Source organism: Diorhabda sublineata, chromosome 8, assembly GCF_026230105.1.
Source record: "Diorhabda sublineata isolate icDioSubl1.1 chromosome 8, icDioSubl1.1, whole genome shotgun sequence".
Lineage (NCBI taxonomy): Eukaryota > Metazoa > Arthropoda > Insecta > Coleoptera > Chrysomelidae > Diorhabda > Diorhabda sublineata.
The window spans coordinates 2,506,509-2,527,238 of NC_079481.1; the positions used below are offsets into that span (position 1 = coordinate 2,506,509).

Here is a 20,730-nt window from a genome sequence, read left to right on the forward strand (position 1 = left end):
ATAGAACTATTGAAATAATCCCATTAAATTACTTTTAACATTAGACAAAATAATTATTACTATATCTATGCTTTTAACTCAATGCAATCCTTGGAACACAAATAGTTGACACCATCACAAAACTCTTCTAAATAGTAATTCACACCGCTAGTCAGGATCAATTCAACGAAAAAATAACATTGTCTCGAACCATTCAGATGTAGTAGTTAGACAGCTGAACATATAAAACAACGGGTATGAAAACCCTTATTTACTTAGAAATATTAATGGGCATAATTGTTTAATTGAACTGTAAACACAGTTTAAACTACTATTACAATAACACTATATGTAGCGCGTTTCGATAGCAAAGTATCAGTGTCTGAAGACTGTTATTGAAACGCACGTCGGATAGTGAAATTATTTGCTTGTCTAGTAGTAGTAGTGTACAGAGTGTTCAGTATGAACGGTTTCAGAATGTCCAATTTATAGTCTAATAGACTTTGAGTCATTTTCAATAATTTCAGACACTATTCCCTAGGGTGTTGTTGGCTGTATTATGATAATGTAATGTTTTTCTTATTTATTTATACGATTTCTATTCGTGGCGAATTAATAAACACTGTCTCTTATGTTCTTAATTTATTTATTTAAACACTATACTTACTTATAAAATTCAGAAAAGAAACAATATATTGGTGCAGTGAGTGTGAAGTGGGACTCTGCGTAATACCTTGTTTCAAAATTTACCATACACAATTAAAATATTAATAAAAAAACTTTTGCATAAATAATAATTATTTGCAAAAAAATAAATGATTCTTTTGTACCTAAATTGATTAAAAAAATGTACATTAAGGCATCATTTTATCGTATAATTTTATTTAATGCTTTGTTTATCAAATACTTTTCTATTTGCAATAACTTTTCCTTATTTAGATTCAGTTATGAATCTTCATAATCCAACTTTACTAAAGGTTATTAAGGCCGCGACTAATGAAGGGTTAAAGCCCATATTTTCACGTGAGTATTTTCGATTGAAAATTAAGGTGCTTTTTCGATAAGGTAAAAAAATATTTCAAATAGAAAAAATTACAGAATGTCATGTTTAAAAATCTTTTTATATATATTTTTTTCAAGATAATAATCAATGAGCAGAAACTTGTTTATTTTAATTTTGAGGTTATGTGAAAAAAGTGTAAAAAGAAAAGTTGTAGTCATTTTTATTACCTACAACTTTGTAATTTATCGAGTTAAATCGATTTTTACCTTTATAAACTGTTTCCCTTCCACTTCTAGATCTCCTTTCTTTATTGCAAATTCTGTTCAAATATATTTTCTTTCAGTACAATTTCAATCACGCTGCTTTTCTTCTGCGTGACTACGCAAATGTCTATTCAAATTAGTTTTGCTTAAAAATGTTTTCAAACAAATATCACATTTAAAAGTTTCGTCTTCTGTATGAATGCGCAAATGTCTCTTGAAATTATTTGCATACCGAAATGAATTCAAACAAATGTCACATTTGTACGGTTTTTCTTCTGTATGACTAAGCAAATGTCTATTCAAATTAGTTTTTCTTGAAAATGTTTTCAAGCAAATATCACATTTAAAAGTTTCGTTTTCTGTATGAATACGCAAATGTCTCTTCAAATAATGTGCATATCGAAATGAATTCAAACAAATGTCACATTTGAATGGTCTTTCGTCTGTATGGCTACGCAAATGTGTATTCAAACTACTCATTTGTGTAAACGTTTTCAAACAAATGTCACATTTGAATGGCTTTTCTCCTGTATGGATAATCAAATGTCTGTTCAAATTGTTTTTCCGCGAAAACTTTTTTTCACAAATATCACATTTGTATGGCATGTCCCCAAAGTGATTACGTAGATGTGTGGTCATCTGAATTTTCTGTAAAAAAGTTTCCGAGCAAACGTCACACTTAAATGGCTTTTCTCCTGTGTGTATACGTAAATGTGTGATTAAACTAGCGTTCTGTGAAAAAGTTTTCAAACAAACGTCACAGTTGAACGGTTTTTCTCCTGTGTGGCTACGCATATGTGTCTTCAAATTACTTTTTTGTGAAAATTGTTTCAAACAAATGTCACATTTGTATGGCTTTTCTCCAAAGTGATTATGTAGATGTGTGGTCAATTGAATTTTGTTTAAGAATGTTTCTAAGCATAATTCACATTTAAATTTCTTTTTTCCTGTGTGAATAAGTGAATGTGAGATTAAAGTAGCATTCCGTGAGAAAATTTTCGAGCAAACGTCACATTTGAATGGTTTTTCCCTTGTGTGGCTATGCATATGTGTCTTCAAATTACTTCTATTTGGAAACAGTTTGAAACAAATGTCACATTTGAATGACTTTTCTCTTATAGGCAAATACTTATTTAAATTAATTTTATGAACAGTTTCATTAGAATCACATTTGAAACGTTTTTCTTTGATGTGAATACGAAAATGGCTGCTTAAATTACTTCTACGTGTAAAAGTTCTCAAACAAATAACACAATAAAATGGTTTTGATCCCGTGCAAGTATTCAACTGTATATTTGGATGACTTTCCTCCTCTACAAAAGATTTTGAATCCTCGTGTGCATTTGTGTTTAAATTATCAGTAACATCCAACTGGTTTGTGGTGTCCTGCAAGTCTTGTTTAAATTGATGTTCAACTACTTCAATTTCATCTTTCACATTAATCTTTCTCAAAACACAATTTTTAAGGGGATGTTTAATCTTATTTCTTTTTATACAATGGCATGTGGAAAAGTGACATAAAAATTCCACTTGTTTTGTGTATAAATTCCCACAATATTTACATATCATTAATCCCATAGCATTTGGTTGGATATATTTCCATTTACTTAACAGTCCTGCAACTATTGAATAAAACTAAAATAAGTTTGTAGAAAATTTGTATGGAATTTGATAGTGTGTTATAAAATAGTTTGAAATTGATACGGAAATTTATAATATAAATTCAAGTATGTATAAGGATCCAAAAATTCTTGGAACAGAATCTAATACACGAAAAAGAGAATTTTTAGAAATGATTTACATTCATAAGAACTAATAAACTATAAATGATATAAAAAGACCTAAATAACTTGAGTGAAATTTATAGTTGATTAAGTATTGCTATATATATATATATATATATATATATATATATATATATACATATATATATATATATATATACATATATATATATATATATATATATATATATATATATATATATATATGATGTAAGGATTGAAGAAAAATTTTTCTTATTAGAACAAATTTCTATTTTGATTTTATTCTTATATTTTGAGTTAATTAAAGTTTTATATATTACACCACATTTAAATATGTCCTAAACTTATATTTCATATAATATAGCTTCTCTCAAAACAAATAGTAACTTCTATCATCTAATAAGTTTACTAGTTGATATTTGTTGAGACAAAATTAGTTCGACTCACCTTTGGATTTAGTTCTGTTTCCACCGTCAATTTTTAAATATTCCATTTGATTTCTAATGATGTTGTGTGTACTAGAAATGTTCCTTTTTCTATTGTTACCTATATCCACATGGTTATTAAATATTTCCAATGTATCTAATTCATCTTTTATTTCATGTTTTATTGGTTGAATTCCATCCACCTTTCCAATTACATTTTGAATCGTTAGTGTAGATACTTCATCAATAAATTCTTTCCCAACATCGACAATGGATGTAAAATCCTCGTAAATATCCATTTCTTCTTTAATATTTAGGATATCCATTTCTTTCTTATTAACCTATTTTATGCGCCGTAAACGCTTAGTGGAATGCACCAACGTCTTTGGAGTACGATCCCATAGAACAACTGAAAAAATACCATTTAATTACTTTTAACCATAGACAAAGTAATTATTACTATATCTATGCTTTTAGCTCAATGCAAAATCCTTGGAACACAAATAGTTGACACGATCACAAAACTCTTCCAGATATTACTACTCTATTACTCGTAGTAGTTAGACAGCTGAACTCATACTGTAAAGACTACAAGGAGTGCTATTGCGCACCAGCTGGGAAGCAGCCAATGAGAATTCGCTCCTAAAGAGATGCGCAGAACGAGTGAAAAATGAGCACTCGGGAAGAACATACCTTGTAGTCTTTAATCATGTCTGAACTTAAAAAACAACGGGTATAAAAACTCGTACTTACTTGGAAATATTGATGGGCATAATTGTTCAATTGAACTGAAACGCACATCAGATAGTACAATTATGTGCTGGTATAGTAGTAGTAGTAGTGTACACTGAGTGTTCAGTATGAACGGTTCCAGAATGTCCAAATTATAGTCTAATAGATTTTAAATCATTTTCAATAATTTCAGACACTATTACTTAGTGTGTTGTTGGCTGTATTATAATAATGTAATGTTTTTCTTATTTATTTATACGATTTCTATTCGTGGTTAATTAATAAACACTGTCTCTTATGTTCTTAATTTATTTAAACGCCATACACTACACTAACTTATAATAATAGCCGGACAGGCCGGCGTAAGGACTTATTTCGCGAACTTGTTTGTAACAATAAGAAAAACCCATCAAAAGTATTTTACAAAGTCAACTTTAATGAGGATTTCATCTAAGGAGCAATAAACAAAGCAGGAGAATGTTTATAATGAGAAATGGTTTATTTCAGAACTAACATATCAAAATTTAAAAGCAATTTGTAAGGATTTAACAATACCAATATTTACTATTTATTGACTTTAGGAAGGCTTATGATAGCCTAATAAGATCAAAAGTGTGCTCAGAGAGAATAACATACCAGAAAAGATAATAAGACTTTTAAAAATGGCTCAAAAGGAAAGGTCAGACTAGAAAAAGAATTCACAGATACTTTCGATATCACCACAGGAGTAAGACAAGTAGACGGGTTGTCCCCCCTTCTGTTCAAACAATATTTAATTTAAAGTCAATCAGATACGATCTGGGAAGGGGGGTCGCTCAGGGGGTCAATCAGGTACGAATTCGTTAGTGGAAGAATAAAAAATTGTTTTCTTGGAAGGGGGGTCGCTTTCAAAAAGTCTGTGGGGCTGGGAACATGTGCTACGCGCATATCACTTTTACATTCAAAACACTTGCAAGTGAAAAATTTTTTAATCTAATGTCACATTTGAACGGGTTTCTCCCGTGTGAATACGCGCGTGTACTTTTAGATAAGTTTTATGAGAAAATGGTTTCAAACAAATGTCACATTTGAATGGTTTTTCTCCCGTGTGATTGGACATATGTACATTTAAATAATTTTTAGAAGAAAATTGTTTCAAACAAACGTCACATTTGAATGGTTTTTCTCCTGTGTGACTGCGCAAATGATTGTTTAAATTACTTTTATGCGTAAAAGATTTCATGCAAATGTCACACTTGAATGGCTTCTCTCCAGTGTGACTACGCATATGTGTATTCAAATTACTTTTATGTGAAAACGGTTTCAGACAAATGTCACATTTATACGGCTTTTCCCCCGTGTGACTACGCACATGTTTAACTAAATTACTTTTATTAGAAAATAGTTTCCAGCAAATGTGACATTTGAATGGCTTTTCCCCCGTGTGACTACGCATGTGATTAGTTAAATCAGTTTTACAATACAATGTTTTCAAACAAACATCACATTTAAATGGCATTTCTCCTGTGTGACCACGCAAATGTATTTTAAGATAAGTTTTTTCTGTAAAAAATTTTGAACAAAAGTCACAATTGAATGGTTTTTCCCCTGTGTGAATAAGTGAATGTTTCTTTAAACTGACTTTCTGTGAAAATGTTTTCGAGCAAATGTCACATTCAAATGGCTTTTCTCCTGTATGACTTCGCAAATGTACCTTCAAATCATTTTTCCTCGCAAATGGTTTTAAACAAATGTCACACTTGAAAGGTTTTTCTCCTGTATGGCTTCGCAAATGTACCTTCAAATCATTTTTCCTCGTAAATGGTTTTAAACAAATGTCACACTTGAAAGGTTTTTCTCCTGTATGACTTCGCAAATGTACCTTCAAATCATTTTTCCTCGCAAATGGTTTTATACAAATATCACATTTGAATGGTTTTGCTGTGGTGTAATCATGCGAATACATATTTGATATACCTCCTTCTTTAGATGATTTCGAACCCTCACATACACTCTTGATCAAATTATCAGTAACATCCAACAGATTTGAGGTTTCCTGCAATTCCACTTTCAATTCATGTTCAACTACCTCAATTTCATCTTTTACATTAATATTTTCCATAATACATGTATAATTTTTACTATTACAATGAATTTTAGTATTATATAATTTGTTTCGCTTTTTACGATGGTTCATTGCTATGTGGCATAATAATTCTATTTTTTTCGCATAAAATTTTCCACAATATTCACATATCTTTAATCCCATAGCATTTCGTTGAATATATTTGCCTTTTCTTATCAGCCCTGTAACTGTCAAAGACAAGTAATTAGATAATTTCTCGAAAGAATCGAATATTTATTTTAACAAAAATAATACACAATTTTTTTTTATATGGGCAATATATTTAAATTTTCTAAACTCATAGAAAAAGATAACATAAAGTGCATAAAATGTTTACTTCTTGTTATAAAAAAAATTTCTAGGAAAGTCTATTGATTTATTTCTCAAGTTTCTTTTCATTCTAGAACTTTGTAGAATTTTATTTAGCTATATAATTGATTTGTGTAAAGGCAGTAAATAAATAGTCTTAGTGAAAAGTACGAATTAGTAAAAGTAAATAAATTATTATAAATTAAGTATATTGTTTCAATAAATTAAGAACATAAAAGACGGTGCTTATTAATTCACTTAATTCACCCCACAAATAGAAATGGTGTGCATTAATATGCAAAACGATTCAATACTTATTACAGATTATTATAATCACCTGATTTGATAAAGTTCAGTAGTACGAATACCTGGGAGTGACAAACAAAAAAGATGAAACCAGCAAAATTGACAAAAGTCTAGTGAGAAAGAAGGAAACGAGGAGGGGAAAACTAGGAGGACTATTAATATCAAAAGATATTTAAAGAGCCACCAAGTTATGCAATCAATATGCTATATGGCATGAACAAAAAAGAAGACAGCAAAATAAACATATTTCAGACAGTGTATTAGATTAATTTTGGTGTAACAAATATCTACTCAAGTGACTGTTGGTGTGTTAATTCTATCTACCAAACCTGTGAAACTTCACAATAGGAAAGATGTATCCCATTAGGAAATCCTTTGTTATAATACAGTAAGGTAAGTAAGCCTGTTTGAACAAAATAGTCCAATTTTTGTTTTTTTTTTTTCTTAATGTCCGATGATATCTCAACTGTTCTTTATCTTTAATTGACTTATTTCTACTTTTAAATATCTCATACTGCTTCTAACTAATCTTTGAATCCACTATGCTATGATCATAGATCTGAACATTCCTTTTTTTCTACTTGAAACATTTTCAAAGATAAAAAAATGAATAATTTTGTTTATTCAAAGCTTTTCAAAACAAAATACAACGAAAATATAAGCTTGGACTCTCACTAACTCTAATTAATAGAAGACTCAGTTGGATAGGGCATATAGTCAGAATGGATGAAGATAGTTGGGTTTGAAGATCTATATTAAGGGGAGAAGGAAAGAAAAGTAAAAGAGAGGGTTCACAGAAAGAATGGTTAGAAGTATGTAAAGAAGACTTAAAAATAATATAAATAGAGAACTGGTGTGAAGCAGCCATGAAAAAAAATAAATGGAGGAAAGCAGTAGACAGACGCCAAGCCCTAGGCCTATAAGGCCTGTTGAGCTGTTTAAACATCCATTTATATTGATATTTTTTCTAAATGTGGTCTTCTAATTGATAATGTATTTTGAAAATAACTTAAATTTCAAACCGTATCTCAGAAAATTTAAACGGAAATATGCATTTGCATTACATTTAACAATAAAGCAGCCTTAAATCTGTTAAACTGACCTTTTGATTTAGTTCGCTTTCCACAATCAACATTTGAATATGTAAATTTACTTCTTATTATGTGAGTGCTGAGAATATTCTTTTTTGTTTTACTAGTTACATCCGAACGATTTTCAAATATTTTAATTGTATTTAAGTCATCATTCACTTCTCGTTTGATTGAACAAATTTCATTTATTTGTTCATTTGTATTTTCAATTTTTATCGTAGATACTACGTCAATTAATTCTTGTTTCATATCGATATTGGACAGAAAATCATCGTGGATATCTACTTCTTCTTTAACATTTTGAATATCAATTTCTTCTTTAACATTTTGGATATTCATTTCTTTGTTGATATATTTTCAATTTCTTGTTTAGATGAATTTAAAAAGTAGAAAAAATGTAAAAATAAATTATTATTTTAACAAAATAAGATACATAACCTCAATTTATCATAGGGTAATCATAACCACAGAAAACGTAAGCGCATTTTGTCAAAATCTTGGAACAAATGGTATACATGATGATGACGACATTCATTGAAATAGTATAATTGAGTGAAGCTTTTGTACTACTACTACAACAGCCGATGTATTTATTTATATAGTCATCTCACTCTCGGCGTGAGAGACTATAGCGCATTTTTTACCGTTAGCAATCAGCTAATATTAACAAAAATTTCAATTTTTAAAATGAAGTTTTCGCAAAAAATAAAACAAGAAAAATATCAATAATTTCATGGATTTAATAATTTTGTCCTCATTATTTCTTGACAAATAATTAGTTTATGAAATAAAAAATTACTACGTAAAGAACAACGACACTAGTGCTGGTCCTGCTACATAGAGTGTTTTAGTGTACACTTCCTGAACTAGTTCTGCCAGTGCAGCTTCCAAGAACAAACCTCATTTGTTCGAATGGAAAAAAAGCAAAAGGTTATTAAAAAGAAATGGAAATCCAAAACGTTAAAGAAGAAATTGAAATATACGATGATTTTCTGTCGAATATCGATGTAAAACAAGAACCAAATGATGAAGTATCTACGCTAAAAATTGAAAATATAAATGAACAATTATATGGAATTTATTCAATCAAACAAGAAGTAAATAATGATTTGAATACAGCTAAAATATTTGATAATAATGTAGATGAGGCTAGTAAAACAGAAAGGAACATACTCAGTATTCATATCGTAAGAAACAAACTGGGATATTTAAAAGTTCACCATGGAAAGCGAACTAAATTAAAAGGTGAGTGACTGATTTATGGCTGCTTTAGACTTTGTTAAATAATGGGGAGCAATAGAATAGCATTATCATAATGATCAATATAATTGAACCCTAAAACAGTGTTATACAAGTTATGGTAGCAAATTTGCTTTATATCAACTTTCACAACGCATTTAATTCCGATGATGACTTCTCAATTTATAGATGGGAATTATAATAATTTGCAATAAGAGTAACGTTTATAAACATTTTACATACTTTATGTACATATAAAAATTTTAACAATTCGGCAACCCTGACACAATTGAATGAATAATTGTTATTATTGGTCATTATCATCATAGTTTATATCTGGCTTTTTTACTATTTCCTGGAGATATTTTTGATATGCTTATTTGTCTGATTTCCAGATATTTGACTGCCTTTGTTTGGTAAAAATTAACCTTCAAGTTTTGTTTTTTTATTCATATTCTTTATGTTTATTTTTCTATCAATAGACACCATTATATTCATTTCTTAGTTTATTATACTATTTCATGCTATAAAAGTATTAATGTTTTAACTCTTGCTACAAATTAGAAATTTTTTCAAAGCTTTTCCTTTTTCTGACAACTCCTCTTTAATACTTACAGGACAAATGAAAAATAGAAAATATATTCAACCAAATTTTAGGGGGTTAATGATATGTGTGTATTGTGGGAAACTATACACAAAACGAGTTGAATTATTATGGCACTCAGCAATGACTCATTGTATGAAACAAAACAAATTATACCCACAGTTTAACATTCACCATAAGAGTGATACTTGTGTTATGGGAAATCTTAATATAAAAGATGAAATTGAAGTAGTTGAACATAAAATGAAAGTGGAATTGCAGGAAACCACAAATAAATTGGATATTATTGATCATTTAAACACACATGTACATGGGGGTTCAAATTCATCTGTAAAAGGAACAAATTCAAATACGCCGTCGAATGCATACACTGTAGGTAATTTCAATGTACATAGTCACACAGGAGAAAAGCCATTCAAATGTAATATTTGTTTAAAAACTTTTTCACAGACAAGTGATTTGAAAAAACATTTGCGTATCCATACTGGAGAAAAGCCATTCAAATGTGACATTTGTTTAAAAACTTTTTGCCAGACAAATGATTTAAAAAGACATTTGCGTATCCATACGGGAGAAAAGCCATTCAAATGTGACATTTGTTTGAAAACTTTTTCAAACAGGAGTAATTTGAAGAGACATGTGTGTAGTCACTCAAGAGACAAGCCATTCAAATGTGATATTTGTTTAAAAACTTTTTTACAGACAAGTGATTTAAATAAACATTTGCGTATCCATACAGGAGAAAAGCCATTCAAATGTGACATTTGTTTGAAAACTTTTTTACAGACAAGTGATTTGAAGAAACATTTGCGGATCCATACAGGAGACAAGCCTTTCAAATGTGACATTTGTATGAAAACTTTTTTACAAACAAATGATTTAAAAAGACATTTGCGTATCCATACAGGAGAAAAGCCATTCAAATGTGACATTTGTTCAAAAACTTTTTCAAACAGGAGTAATTTGAAGAGACATATGCATAGTCACTCAGGAGACAAGCCATTCAAATGTGATATTTGTTTAAAAACTTTTTTACAGACAACTTATTTGAAGAAACATTTGCGTATCCATTCAGGTCAAAAGCCATTCAAATGTGAAATTTGTTCAAAAACTTTTTTACAGACAAGTGATTTGAAAAAACATTTGCGTATCCATACAGGAGAAAAGCCATTTAAATGTGACATTTGTTTGAAAACTTTTTTACAGACAAGTGATTTGAAGAAACATTCGCGGACCCATACCGGAGAAAAACCATATAAATGTGACATTTGTTTTAAAACTTATTCACATGGATGTAATTTGAAGAGACATATGCGTAGTCACACTGGAGAAAAGCCATTCAAATGTGACATTTGTTTGAAAACGTATTCACATGGGTATAATTTGAAGAGGCATATGATTCGTCATACAGGAGAAAAAACATTCAAATGTGATATTTGTTCGGAATCTTTTTTATTTAAAAGTAGTTTGAATTCACATTTGCACACATTACATAAGAAAAATGTAGATTGAATAAATATATATTTAAACATACAGTAGAAATGCATGTTTTTGAAATTGTTGGCAGAGAAAGTACATTTGAACCAACTGTTTCCTTTGATGAGTATATTTTGTGTTGTATTGAAAATGATTTTGAAACTTGAAAATGTTTTATATAAAAAAAAATAATAAATCAAAATGCTAGTTTTTAATTCATAACCTTGCCATTGTGTGTGTGAGCTCCTCATTAATCAGCACAAATTGTAAGACAAACAGTCTCTATTTAAAATGTATTTACTTTCAAGATAGACAAGACCTAGACAATTAGAGCTCGTAATTCCTATGTGGGTAGTCACTTATTAGTCTTCTGGTCGTTAAAAGCTCAATTTGGTGGATGCGTCGACTACAAATTCCGAGTTATTTTTTCCAGGGATGCAAGTGAGACAATTGAAGGAAAGACAAAAAAGGTATAAACGGCGAAAAAAAAAAGAACAAAGGGGAATGACAATCTTATTGGCAAGGGAAGTGTATAGAAGTTATTCGAGTTAATCAATAAAAAGGCTTAAAAGTTTTAAGTTAAGAGTTAACTTACCTGAAACATTAGGACATAAACTTGAGTCACATTTTTATAATTAAGTCCGTTGTGACCCAAGGGAAACTGCAATTAACCTTCCTGGTGCCGTATTTTTGAACAAAATAGACTTTTAGGTGAAACAAATAAATTAATTCATAGTTAATCAAGAGAAAATAATCACTATTGAATTTGCAACATATTTATTAAACTAAAGAATACAAACATAATAATTATCTTACCTACAAAATAAGAAGGAAGAATTTATTTGAATAGAAAATTGTCAATAAAAGAAAATAAATCAATCTTATTAGTCAAATTCATCTTAACCTCACAAACATAATTAACTGATTTCCGAGCACAGATCTACCAATCCAGAAATTGACATTTTGTTAATGTAACCAATTTGAAAACATAATTCTAAATTATAATTGTTATTGATTGATTTATCTATGTGTATTCTAGAGATCTACATAGGAAACTGTGTATTGGAACATCTATAAGGTAGGCAACCCTATCGATAAGCCCTATTCTTTCAAAATGAATAATTTCATAAGCAAGTTTAGTTCTGATAATAAAAATTTTCCTCGTGTTCGTTGTTTTCGTCAAGTCCTACCTTTTTCTTTTGACAAACATAATAAATTGTTGTAATTAGATACAAATTGCGAGGTTAGGTATGACAGTAGCAATAAATAGCACCGGAACGAAGAATGCGTTATCGCAATGTATATATGCGAGCGTTTTCGTTGTGGGATCGTGGCAAAATTAAAGGTGTACTAACTCTAATATATTCCCGAGCTTTCGAATACTTACGTATTACAAATATCACATTTGAATGGCTTCTATCCTGTAGGAATTTGCAAATGTATATTCAAATTGGTTCTATGTGAAAAAGATTTCATACAAATGCGTTTTGTAACGTTTTTCGTATATATTTACTCTTTCTATTCGTGGGGTAAATTAATAAACACTGTATCTTGCGTACTTAATTTATTTACACATTATATCATACACTTGACACAATAATTTACTTATATATATCACATAAATAATTACTTTTTACTAATTCAAACGACTATTTATTTAAAATTGAACTTACTGCGTTAAATTAACTATATATCACAAATAAAAATCTATAAACTTCTAGAACAAAATAAATAAATAAATAGACTTTCCTAGAAATTATTTAGAAGAAATATATTATATACAAAAAATATACGCCGCATGATTCACCGATTTTTTTAAAATTCCATAGTAAATGGACAGGGCCGGCCCAAGGAACGTAACAGTCCTTATTTTTTTCTACTTTTACCGGAAAACGCGGATCTATCTCCACGATTTTAATACACGGCTGTACAATATTATGATACCTGCATCATTAGAATGAATTTCGCTCATTTCGGACATTTTCAAACACAGATCATCCCCAAAACTGTTTGGAGTATCTGAGTGTATAAATCGGTAATGCTAAATTCAATTTTTGTAACAAAACAAAATAAAAGTAGGATGAAACCGATCGCAAAAGGAGGAGAATATGATAAAAATGAAAGGAAAAATAATTTACTGGCGATCTGAGGTCTGAAAGGAAAAGGGGGTGAGTTTAAGTCTAAACTTCTCACGTGAAACCGAAATTTTTTTAACCCTTTCATTAGTCGCGAGTGATCTAACAGAATCAAAGTCTTTTTATATATTTTTTTCAAGATAATAATCAATGAGCAGAAACTTGTTTATTTGAATTTTGAGGTTATGTGGAAAAAGTGTAAAAACAAAAGTTGTAGGCAATAAAAATGCCTACAACTTTGTAATTTAACTTCCACATCTTGATCTCCTTCCATTATAGCAAACTCTGTTTAAATATATTTTCTTTCAGTACAATTTCAATTTTCTTCTGCGTGACTACGCAAATGTCTCCTCAAACTACTTATCTGTGTAAAAGTTTTTAAACACATATCACATTTAAATGGTTTTTCTTCTGTATGACTAAGCAAATGTCTATTTAAACTACTTATTTGTGTAAAAGTTTTCAAACAAATGTCACATTTGAATGGCTTTTCTCCTGTATGGATAAGCAAATGTGTATTCAAATTGGTTTTTCTTAAAAATGTTTTCAAACAAATATCACATTTAAATGTTTCGTCTTCTGTATGAATGCGCAAATGTCTCTTCAAATTATTTGCATATCGAAATGAATTCAGACAAATGTCACATTTGAATGGTTTTTCTCCTGTATGGCTCCGCAAATGTGTATTCAAATTAGTTTTTCTTAAAAAAGTTTTCGAGCAAATATCACATTTAAATGGTTTTTCTCCTGTATGAATACGCGAATGTTTCTTCAAATTATCTGTACTTGTAAAAGTTTTCAAACAAATGTCACAGCATGGCTTCTCTCCTGTATGACTACGCAAATGTGTATCAAAATAACGTTTCTGAGAAAATTTTTTCAAACAAATGTCACATTTGAATGGCTTTTCTCCTGTGTGACAACGTAAATGTCTATTCAAATTAGATTTAAGTAAGAAAGTTTTCAAACAAATGTCACATTTGAATGGTTTTTCTCCTGTATGGCTCCGCAAATGTGTCTTCAAATTAGTTTTTCTTAAAAATGTTTTCAAGCAAATATCACATTTAAATGTTTTTTCTCCTGTATGAATAAGCAAATGTTTCTTCAAATTATCTGTACATGTAAAAGATTTCAAACAAATGTCACAGCATGGCTTTTCTCCAGTATGACTACGCATATGGGTATCAAAATTATGTTTCTGTGAAAATCTTTTTAAGCAAACTTCACATTTGAATGGCTTTTCTCCTGTGTGACAACGTAAATGTCTTTTCAAGTTAGATTTAAGAAAGAAAGTTCTCAAGCAAATATCACATTTGAACGGCTTTTCTCCTGTATGGATACGCAAATGTGACTTCAAATTCGTTTTTCTTAAAAATTTTTTCAAGCAAATATCACATTTAAATGGCTTTTCTCCTGTATGGATACGCAAATGTGTTTTCAAATTAGTTTTCCTTAAAAATGTTTTCAAGCAAATATCACATTTAAATGGTTTTGTTCCGGAGTAAGTATTCAAATCCATATTTAAATTTAAATTATCAGTAGTATTTAACTGATTTTTGGTTTCCTGCAACTCCACTTTAAATTCATGTTCAACTACCTCAATTTCATCTTTTATATCATGATTTTCCATAATGCAGGTATCACTTTTATTTTTATGGTTTAGTTTTATTTTATATAATTTTTTTCGTTTTATACAATAATGTATTGCTGAGTGCCTTAACATTTCCACTTGTTGTGTGTATAATTTCCCACAATATATACATATCTTTAACCCCATAGCATTTGGTTGTAAATTTCTCATCTGCCCTGTAACTATTAAAGACAAATTTTTAAATAATTTGCAGAAAGTATTATGGCCGATCCACACTCGCACGGTGATCACTGCGTGAAAAGCAGGTTCATGCCGGGCTCACAGTATAGTTGACACTCTTGACCCGTATGCACTTCTTGTAGTTTTCTCAATCAAAGTTTATTTGTAGTAAGTATAGACAGTTAAAACACTAAGGCAGGTGCTCATTTTGTATGCATCATTGTGGTGTCAGAAACACAACCGTCTGTGGCAATTTGCAATTGAGCAACCCATAAATGTGGAGTCTGACAATTTTCTAGAAACGAGCCGTGTAAAATGGGCAAATCAAATCCACACTAATTCTTCATGGGTACTTCTCACCATCGCGCGCGAATGAGGATACGGCTTTAAGATATTAATAAACATAAATTAATTTGTAGATATTTTCCATGACAATAATAATTAATCAAACAAATGTTACTTTTTAATAACTTTTCGTCTGTGTTGTCAAAGATATATTCAAAATACTTTTGAGTGAAATATTTCATTCAAATGATTTTTCTGTGTGAAGTCTTTTCGATGAGAAAGAATTTGATTAAGTGCCATAACAATTCTGCTTGTTCCGTTTATAAATTCTCACAATATAGACAATCATTAACCCCATTAATCAGTTCTACTCACCTCTCGACTTAGATCGCTTTCCACCGTCAACTTTTAAATATCCCAGTTTGTTTCTTAAGATATGAGAACTGAGCATATTCCTTTTTGTTTTACTGGCTACATCGAAACGGTTATCAAATATTTTAGTTCTATTCTGGTCTTCATTTACTTCTTGTTTGATTGAATAAATTCCATTTATATGTTCATTTGTATTTTCAATTTTTATCGTAGATACTTCGTCAATTAATTCTTGTTTCATATCGATATTCGACAAAATATCATTGTGAATATCTATTTCTTCTTTAACAATTTGGATATCAATTTCTTCTTTAATATTTTGGATATCCATGTCTTTGTTAAAAATCTTAATAAATACAAAACTGAAAGAATAAGTCACAATTTCAACAATATAAAACACATAACCTCAATACATCATGGGATAATCATAGCCATTGAAAAAGCAAACGCAATTTGTCAAATCCTTGGAACAAATGATTGATATGATTATGATCACGTTAAATCAAGCAGTAAAATTGAATATATGATTTGCTTTTGTCCTGTTTATCTAGGTAATGAACGCTAGAATATTTTTGCGTTATCAAATTCTTACCTTAATTATTAATATCACAATCAAAACTACCTAAACTGCGAACGGTGGATCTCTTCTCCATCACGTGACTCAATCTACGATCAAACACAAATTTTCTCTATACTATCACACACACACACACACACACACACACACACACACACACGTTTCTTTAAATTGACAGTAGCAATCATAAAAAGAGGCGATATAATTCACGTAAAGTGAGCTGATCGTACTATAAGTTGAATTTGAAGTCAACAGATTTTGAGGTTATGTGAGCTTTGTTTACTGTTTTTAGCGAATTTTTGGATATAGTTGTTTTAAGAATTAATTTGACTTTAATTTTACATCAGTAAATAGAAATTTAATAAATCATCAACTTGTAAGCAGAAATTTTATAAATCATTAACTTGTAAATTTTTGACATTTCACAATACCTAAAATGCTGTAAGACGGAAAGATCATATTGCATCAATCAAGTGGCTCACATTGTAAGTGAAGTATTGGTGTATTATGGGTAGACAAATGAAGATTGAATTAATGTTGAGATAACAGTATATTGAACATATTATGAGCATATCATAACAATATTAGAGCATTTTACACCTTAAAAGTTACAATAAACTGATCACGATTGACAACAGAGGTCACACATCAACACATGTTATTTTTTCAATGCACTTGGAATAACTGAACTAGACCAGTTTCCTAAATACAGGCAGAGGCCAAACTGACAAAGGAATTCAGAAATACAACAAATTTACCAATGAAATATATACCTCACTTGTTGTTGTTGTTGATCATGAAATTCTGATTAACAAACTAGAATATTATGGCATCCGAGGTGTTTCCTTAGAATGGTTTGAATCTTACTTTGAATGTCAAAAACAATTGATAAGAGCTAATGGCAAACTTTCAAGCAAATTGTCATCTAGCAGTGGTGTACCTCAGGGTTCAGTTCTTTGTTTGCTATTCATTAATGATGTCACAAACTTACAAATTTATGGTAAATTCACATATGACACCAGCGTAACCTGGAGTGGTCCAGATATATAAGCTTTACATTCTATCATAGGCAAATATCTCATTACTACTAAGTATTGGTCTGACGCGAATGATCTCTCTTCAAACAGTCAACAGTGACTTAATACGATCCTCAAATTCGTTCAAGTTTCTTGGTCTACATATTAACGGTGCCCTCCAATGGTCTGTACATGTAGAAAACTTGGCAAAGAATTATCCTCTGCTTGTTGCAATTAAATATGTGTCTGAACAGCTGTGGTAGTTGTAGTAATTCGCCGTTTATTTTGTTTGGGAAAACAAAAAATACTCTGTTTAATTGCACGTGATTTATATATAACAAATCAATACAGTTATGTCTCAAAAAAAAACACAATGTTTCTTCGCATTCGATGCAAAATAGTTTTATGTGTAAAAGATTTCATACAAATACATTTAAATGGATTATCTCCTGTGGACTATGCAAATGTCTATTTAAACAACCTTTATATATAAAAAATCATATTTGAATGGCTTTTCTCCAGAGTGAATAAGCATATATGTATTTGAACTATTTTTATGTGAAAATGATTATGAACAAATACCACAATTAAAAAAATAGTTTAGCTATTCACCAATGTGACTTCGTAAATGTTTAGTCAAACTAGTTTTATATGTAAAATATTTCATACAAATGCCACATTTGAATGGCTTTTCACCTGTATGTCTTCGTAAATGTATATTCAAACTACTTTTATATGTGAAAGATTTCAAACAACTGCCACATTCAAATGGCTTTTCTCCTGTGTGACTTCGTAAATGTGGATTTAAACTACTTTTATATGTGAAAGATTTCATACAAAAACCACATTTGAACAGCTTTTCTCCTGTATGACTCGGCAAATGTGTATTTAAACTACTTTTATGTGTAAAAGATTTCATACAAATGCCACATTTAAATGGCTTTTCACCTGTGTGACTTTTTAAATGTGTATTCAAATTATTTTTATTTGTAAAGGATTTCATGCAAATGCTACACTCAAATGGCTTTTCACCTGTGTGACTTTTTAAATGTCTATTTAAAATTCTTTTCCGTGTGAAAGATTTCAAACAAATATCACATTTAAATGGCTTTTCACCTGCATGACTTTTTGAATGTGTATTCAAACCATTTTTATTTGTAAAAGATTTCATACAAATGTCACATTTGAATGGCTTTTCTCCTGTATGACTCCGTAAATGTATATTCAAACTACTTTTATTTGTAAAAGATTTCATACAAATACCACATTTGAATGGCTTTTCTCCTGTATGATTGCGAGCATGTATATTCAAACTACCTATCTGTGAAAAAGTTTTTAAACAAATGTTACATTTGAATGGCTTTTCTCCTGTATGACTTCGCAAATGTTTCTTCAAGTAACTTGTATATCGAAAAGTTTTTGAACAAATGTCACATTTAAATGGTTTTGCCCTAGTGTAAGTAATCGATGGCATATTTGAATTAGTTCCTTTTACAGGTAATTTCTCATGTACACATGTGTTTAAACTATCAGTAACGTCCAACTGATTCATGGTTTCTTGCAACTCCACTTTGAATTCAGGTTCAACTACCTCATTTTCACTTTTTATATCAAGATTTTCCATAATACAGTTATCACTTTTATGGTGATTGTTACACTTTGAAAATAATTTGTTTTGTTTCATACAATGATTCATTGTTATGTGCCTTAACAATTCTACTTGTTTTGTGTATAAATTCCCACAATATACACATATCATTAATCCCATAGCATTTGGTTCAATATATTTCCCTTTTCTTATCAGCCCTGTAACTGTTAAATACAAGTGGTTGAAAATTTGTAATTTGCTTGCAGAAGAATGAAAACAATACTTTTTGTAGATGTGCATATTGTAATGAAAAAGAAAAATGAAGTTTGTAATAAATACAATAGTATCTATTGAAATGAAATAGAAAATGAACCAAATATGAAAAAAATACCTAGAAGGAAGGAAAATTATTAAAAGTACAGTTGAATGACTAGGAATTAGACTTCTGATGAATAGGCACATCTCTAAGAAAAAGCAGAAACAAAGTGTGGATGTAGCCCAGACAGATCTACACAATAATGATAAGATTTAACAATAACAATTTTTCATTCAAATATGACAAGGTTGGAAAGCCTGTAAATATTTTAATGTACTTTCTAAACTGAGAGAGAAAAATATCAAATAGCACCTCAAAACAGTCAAATTTCTCTGAATTATACTTCTGATAAGAAACAAATATTGTCAATATATGTTATTACACCTTTAAAGTTAAATAGAAATTAAAAATCTCTCTGGCTACCCAGTATTCAAAGAATAAGCAAATACCAACGAATTATATGTAACACAAAAGTATTCATACATTAGTTCAACTTACTTTTTGATTTAATTCGCTTTACACGGTTAACTTTTAAATATCCCAGTTTGTTTCTTACAATGTGAGTACTGAGAATGCTCATTTTTGTTTCATTAGCTGCGTCCGCATGGTTATCAAATATTTCATTGTTTACTTCTTGTTTGATTGAATAAATTCCATTCATTTGTTCATTTATATTTTGAATTTTTGATGCTTCGACAATCATTTCTTGTTTTATATTGATATTCGACAGAATATCATCGTGGATATCAATTTCTTCTTTAACATTTTGGATATCCATTACTTTCTTAATAATCTCTTGCTATAGTTTCGATTTCTTATTTATATGGAATTAATAAATAAAAAAATGTAATGATTATCATTGTTTAACAACAGTTGCCACATCAATACATCATCTGTTTGTCAAAACCACAGAACAAATATTCGGATTTTGTTGGAACAAATCATTCACCCAATCATGACCTGATTGCTCGAAAAGTAATCTGGATCACGTTCACTTAAGTTCTGAAACCGAACGAAGAAGTAAACTCGCGTTCGTGATGTTATGATTCCTAATCAGTTTAGCGACCGATTTCCTAATTACTTTCAAAAGTTTTGAATTATTGGATCAGTTCCGTGTTCGTCGGTCACATCGATTCCGTTAATTATTAATTCCGAACAGGTTATAATAATTATAGATAATAGCTTTGTCGCAGTTAAAGTTTGAATCGATTGGTAACCATTATTTGGATCGATATAATGCGCACGCTTGATTACGAACGTCATCAAGATGTTCTTGGAGTAAAGGAATTTGACCAAAGACAGCCGAAAGACTTGTGGAGCCGGCGTACTTGCTA

At 29.9% G+C, this 20,730-nt stretch overlaps 5 protein-coding genes across 10 annotated transcripts; 1 reads left to right on the plus strand and 4 right to left on the minus strand.

Moving 5' to 3' along the window:
- Window positions 1-138: 138 nt before the first annotated feature.
- LOC130447574 (zinc finger protein ZFP2-like) lies at window positions 139-3,989 on the minus strand. Of its 2 annotated transcripts, none has more exons than XM_056784451.1 (3): window positions 3,897-3,989; window positions 3,459-3,845; window positions 139-2,867 (listed from the first exon to the last, which is right to left on the minus strand). In XM_056784451.1, the coding sequence occupies exons 2-3, from the start codon at window positions 3,760-3,762 to the stop codon at window positions 1,333-1,335; spliced, it is 1,839 nt and encodes a 612-aa protein (XP_056640429.1). In that variant the 5' UTR covers window positions 3,763-3,845; window positions 3,897-3,989; the 3' UTR covers window positions 139-1,332. The 2 variants fall into 2 exon arrangements, with proteins under 2 accessions (XP_056640429.1, XP_056640430.1); XM_056784452.1 differs by having other exon boundaries at window positions 139-2,861; window positions 3,897-3,963.
- Window positions 3,990-4,285: 296 nt separating this feature from the next.
- On the minus strand, window positions 4,286-8,548 carry LOC130447577 (zinc finger protein OZF-like). 3 transcript variants are annotated; one of them, XM_056784460.1, is made up of 3 exons: window positions 7,990-8,523; window positions 6,255-6,460; window positions 4,467-6,203 (listed from the first exon to the last, which is right to left on the minus strand). In XM_056784460.1, the coding sequence occupies exons 1-3, from the start codon at window positions 8,315-8,317 to the stop codon at window positions 5,136-5,138; spliced, it is 1,602 nt and encodes a 533-aa protein (XP_056640438.1). In that variant the 5' UTR covers window positions 8,318-8,523; the 3' UTR covers window positions 4,467-5,135. The 3 variants fall into 3 exon arrangements, with proteins under 3 accessions (XP_056640437.1, XP_056640436.1, XP_056640438.1); XM_056784459.1 differs by having other exon boundaries at window positions 4,286-6,454; window positions 7,990-8,548; XM_056784458.1 differs by having other exon boundaries at window positions 4,460-6,460.
- A 332-nt stretch (window positions 8,549-8,880) lies between these two features.
- Window positions 8,881-15,738, plus strand: LOC130447576 (zinc finger protein ZFP2-like). Of its 3 annotated transcripts, none has more exons than XM_056784457.1 (2): window positions 8,881-9,223; window positions 11,606-13,042. In XM_056784457.1, the coding sequence occupies exons 1-2, from the start codon at window positions 8,923-8,925 to the stop codon at window positions 11,626-11,628; spliced, it is 324 nt and encodes a 107-aa protein (XP_056640435.1). In that variant the 5' UTR covers window positions 8,881-8,922; the 3' UTR covers window positions 11,629-13,042. The 3 variants fall into 3 exon arrangements, with proteins under 3 accessions (XP_056640435.1, XP_056640432.1, XP_056640434.1); XM_056784454.1 differs by lacking the exon at window positions 11,606-13,042 and adding an exon at window positions 9,835-11,499; XM_056784456.1 differs by lacking the exon at window positions 11,606-13,042 and adding an exon at window positions 15,277-15,738 and having other exon boundaries at window positions 8,901-9,223.
- LOC130447575 (gastrula zinc finger protein XlCGF57.1-like) lies at window positions 12,847-16,655 on the minus strand. Its single transcript, XM_056784453.1, has 3 exons — window positions 16,492-16,655; window positions 15,903-16,261; window positions 12,847-15,244 (listed from the first exon to the last, which is right to left on the minus strand). The coding sequence occupies exons 2-3, from the start codon at window positions 16,228-16,230 to the stop codon at window positions 13,749-13,751; spliced, it is 1,824 nt and encodes a 607-aa protein (XP_056640431.1). The 5' UTR covers window positions 16,231-16,261; window positions 16,492-16,655; the 3' UTR covers window positions 12,847-13,748.
- Window positions 16,656-17,000: 345 nt separating this feature from the next.
- On the minus strand, window positions 17,001-20,629 carry LOC130447580 (gastrula zinc finger protein XlCGF28.1-like). The gene is made up of 2 exons (XM_056784463.1): window positions 19,895-20,629; window positions 17,001-19,304 (listed from the first exon to the last, which is right to left on the minus strand). Exons 1-2 carry the CDS (start codon window positions 20,172-20,174, stop codon window positions 18,097-18,099), a joined length of 1,488 nt encoding a protein of 495 aa, XP_056640441.1. The 5' UTR covers window positions 20,175-20,629; the 3' UTR covers window positions 17,001-18,096.
- Window positions 20,630-20,730: the final 101 nt, after the last annotated feature.

Bases quoted from the DNA above. Each gene is read 5' to 3' on its own strand.
- LOC130447577 (XM_056784458.1), bottom strand. From the start codon at position 8,317: ATGAATATCCAAAATGTTAAAGAAGAAATTGATATTCAAAATGTTAAA. The intron at 6,461-7,989 runs GTCAGTTTAACA...TGTCTTTGACAG, and splicing joins AAAGCGAACTAAATCAAAAG to TTACAGGGCTGATAAGAAAA.
- LOC130447574 (XM_056784451.1), bottom strand. From the start codon at position 3,762: ATGGATATCCTAAATATTAAAGAAGAAATGGATATTTACGAGGATTTT. The intron at 2,868-3,458 runs GTGAGTCGAACT...TTTATTCAATAG, and splicing joins AAACAGAACTAAATCCAAAG to TTGCAGGACTGTTAAGTAAA.
- LOC130447575 (XM_056784453.1), bottom strand. From the start codon at position 16,230: ATGGATATCCAAAATATTAAAGAAGAAATTGATATCCAAATTGTTAAA. The intron at 15,245-15,902 runs GTGAGTAGAACT...TGTCTTTAATAG, and splicing joins AAAGCGATCTAAGTCGAGAG to TTACAGGGCAGATGAGAAAT.
- LOC130447576 (XM_056784454.1), top strand. From the start codon at position 8,923: ATGGAAATCCAAAACGTTAAAGAAGAAATTGAAATATACGATGATTTT. The intron at 9,224-9,834 runs GTGAGTGACTGA...TAATACTTACAG, and splicing joins AAAGCGAACTAAATTAAAAG to GACAAATGAAAAATAGAAAA.
- LOC130447580 (XM_056784463.1), bottom strand. From the start codon at position 20,174: ATGGATATCCAAAATGTTAAAGAAGAAATTGATATCCACGATGATATT. The intron at 19,305-19,894 runs GTAAGTTGAACT...TGTATTTAACAG, and splicing joins AAAGCGAATTAAATCAAAAA to TTACAGGGCTGATAAGAAAA.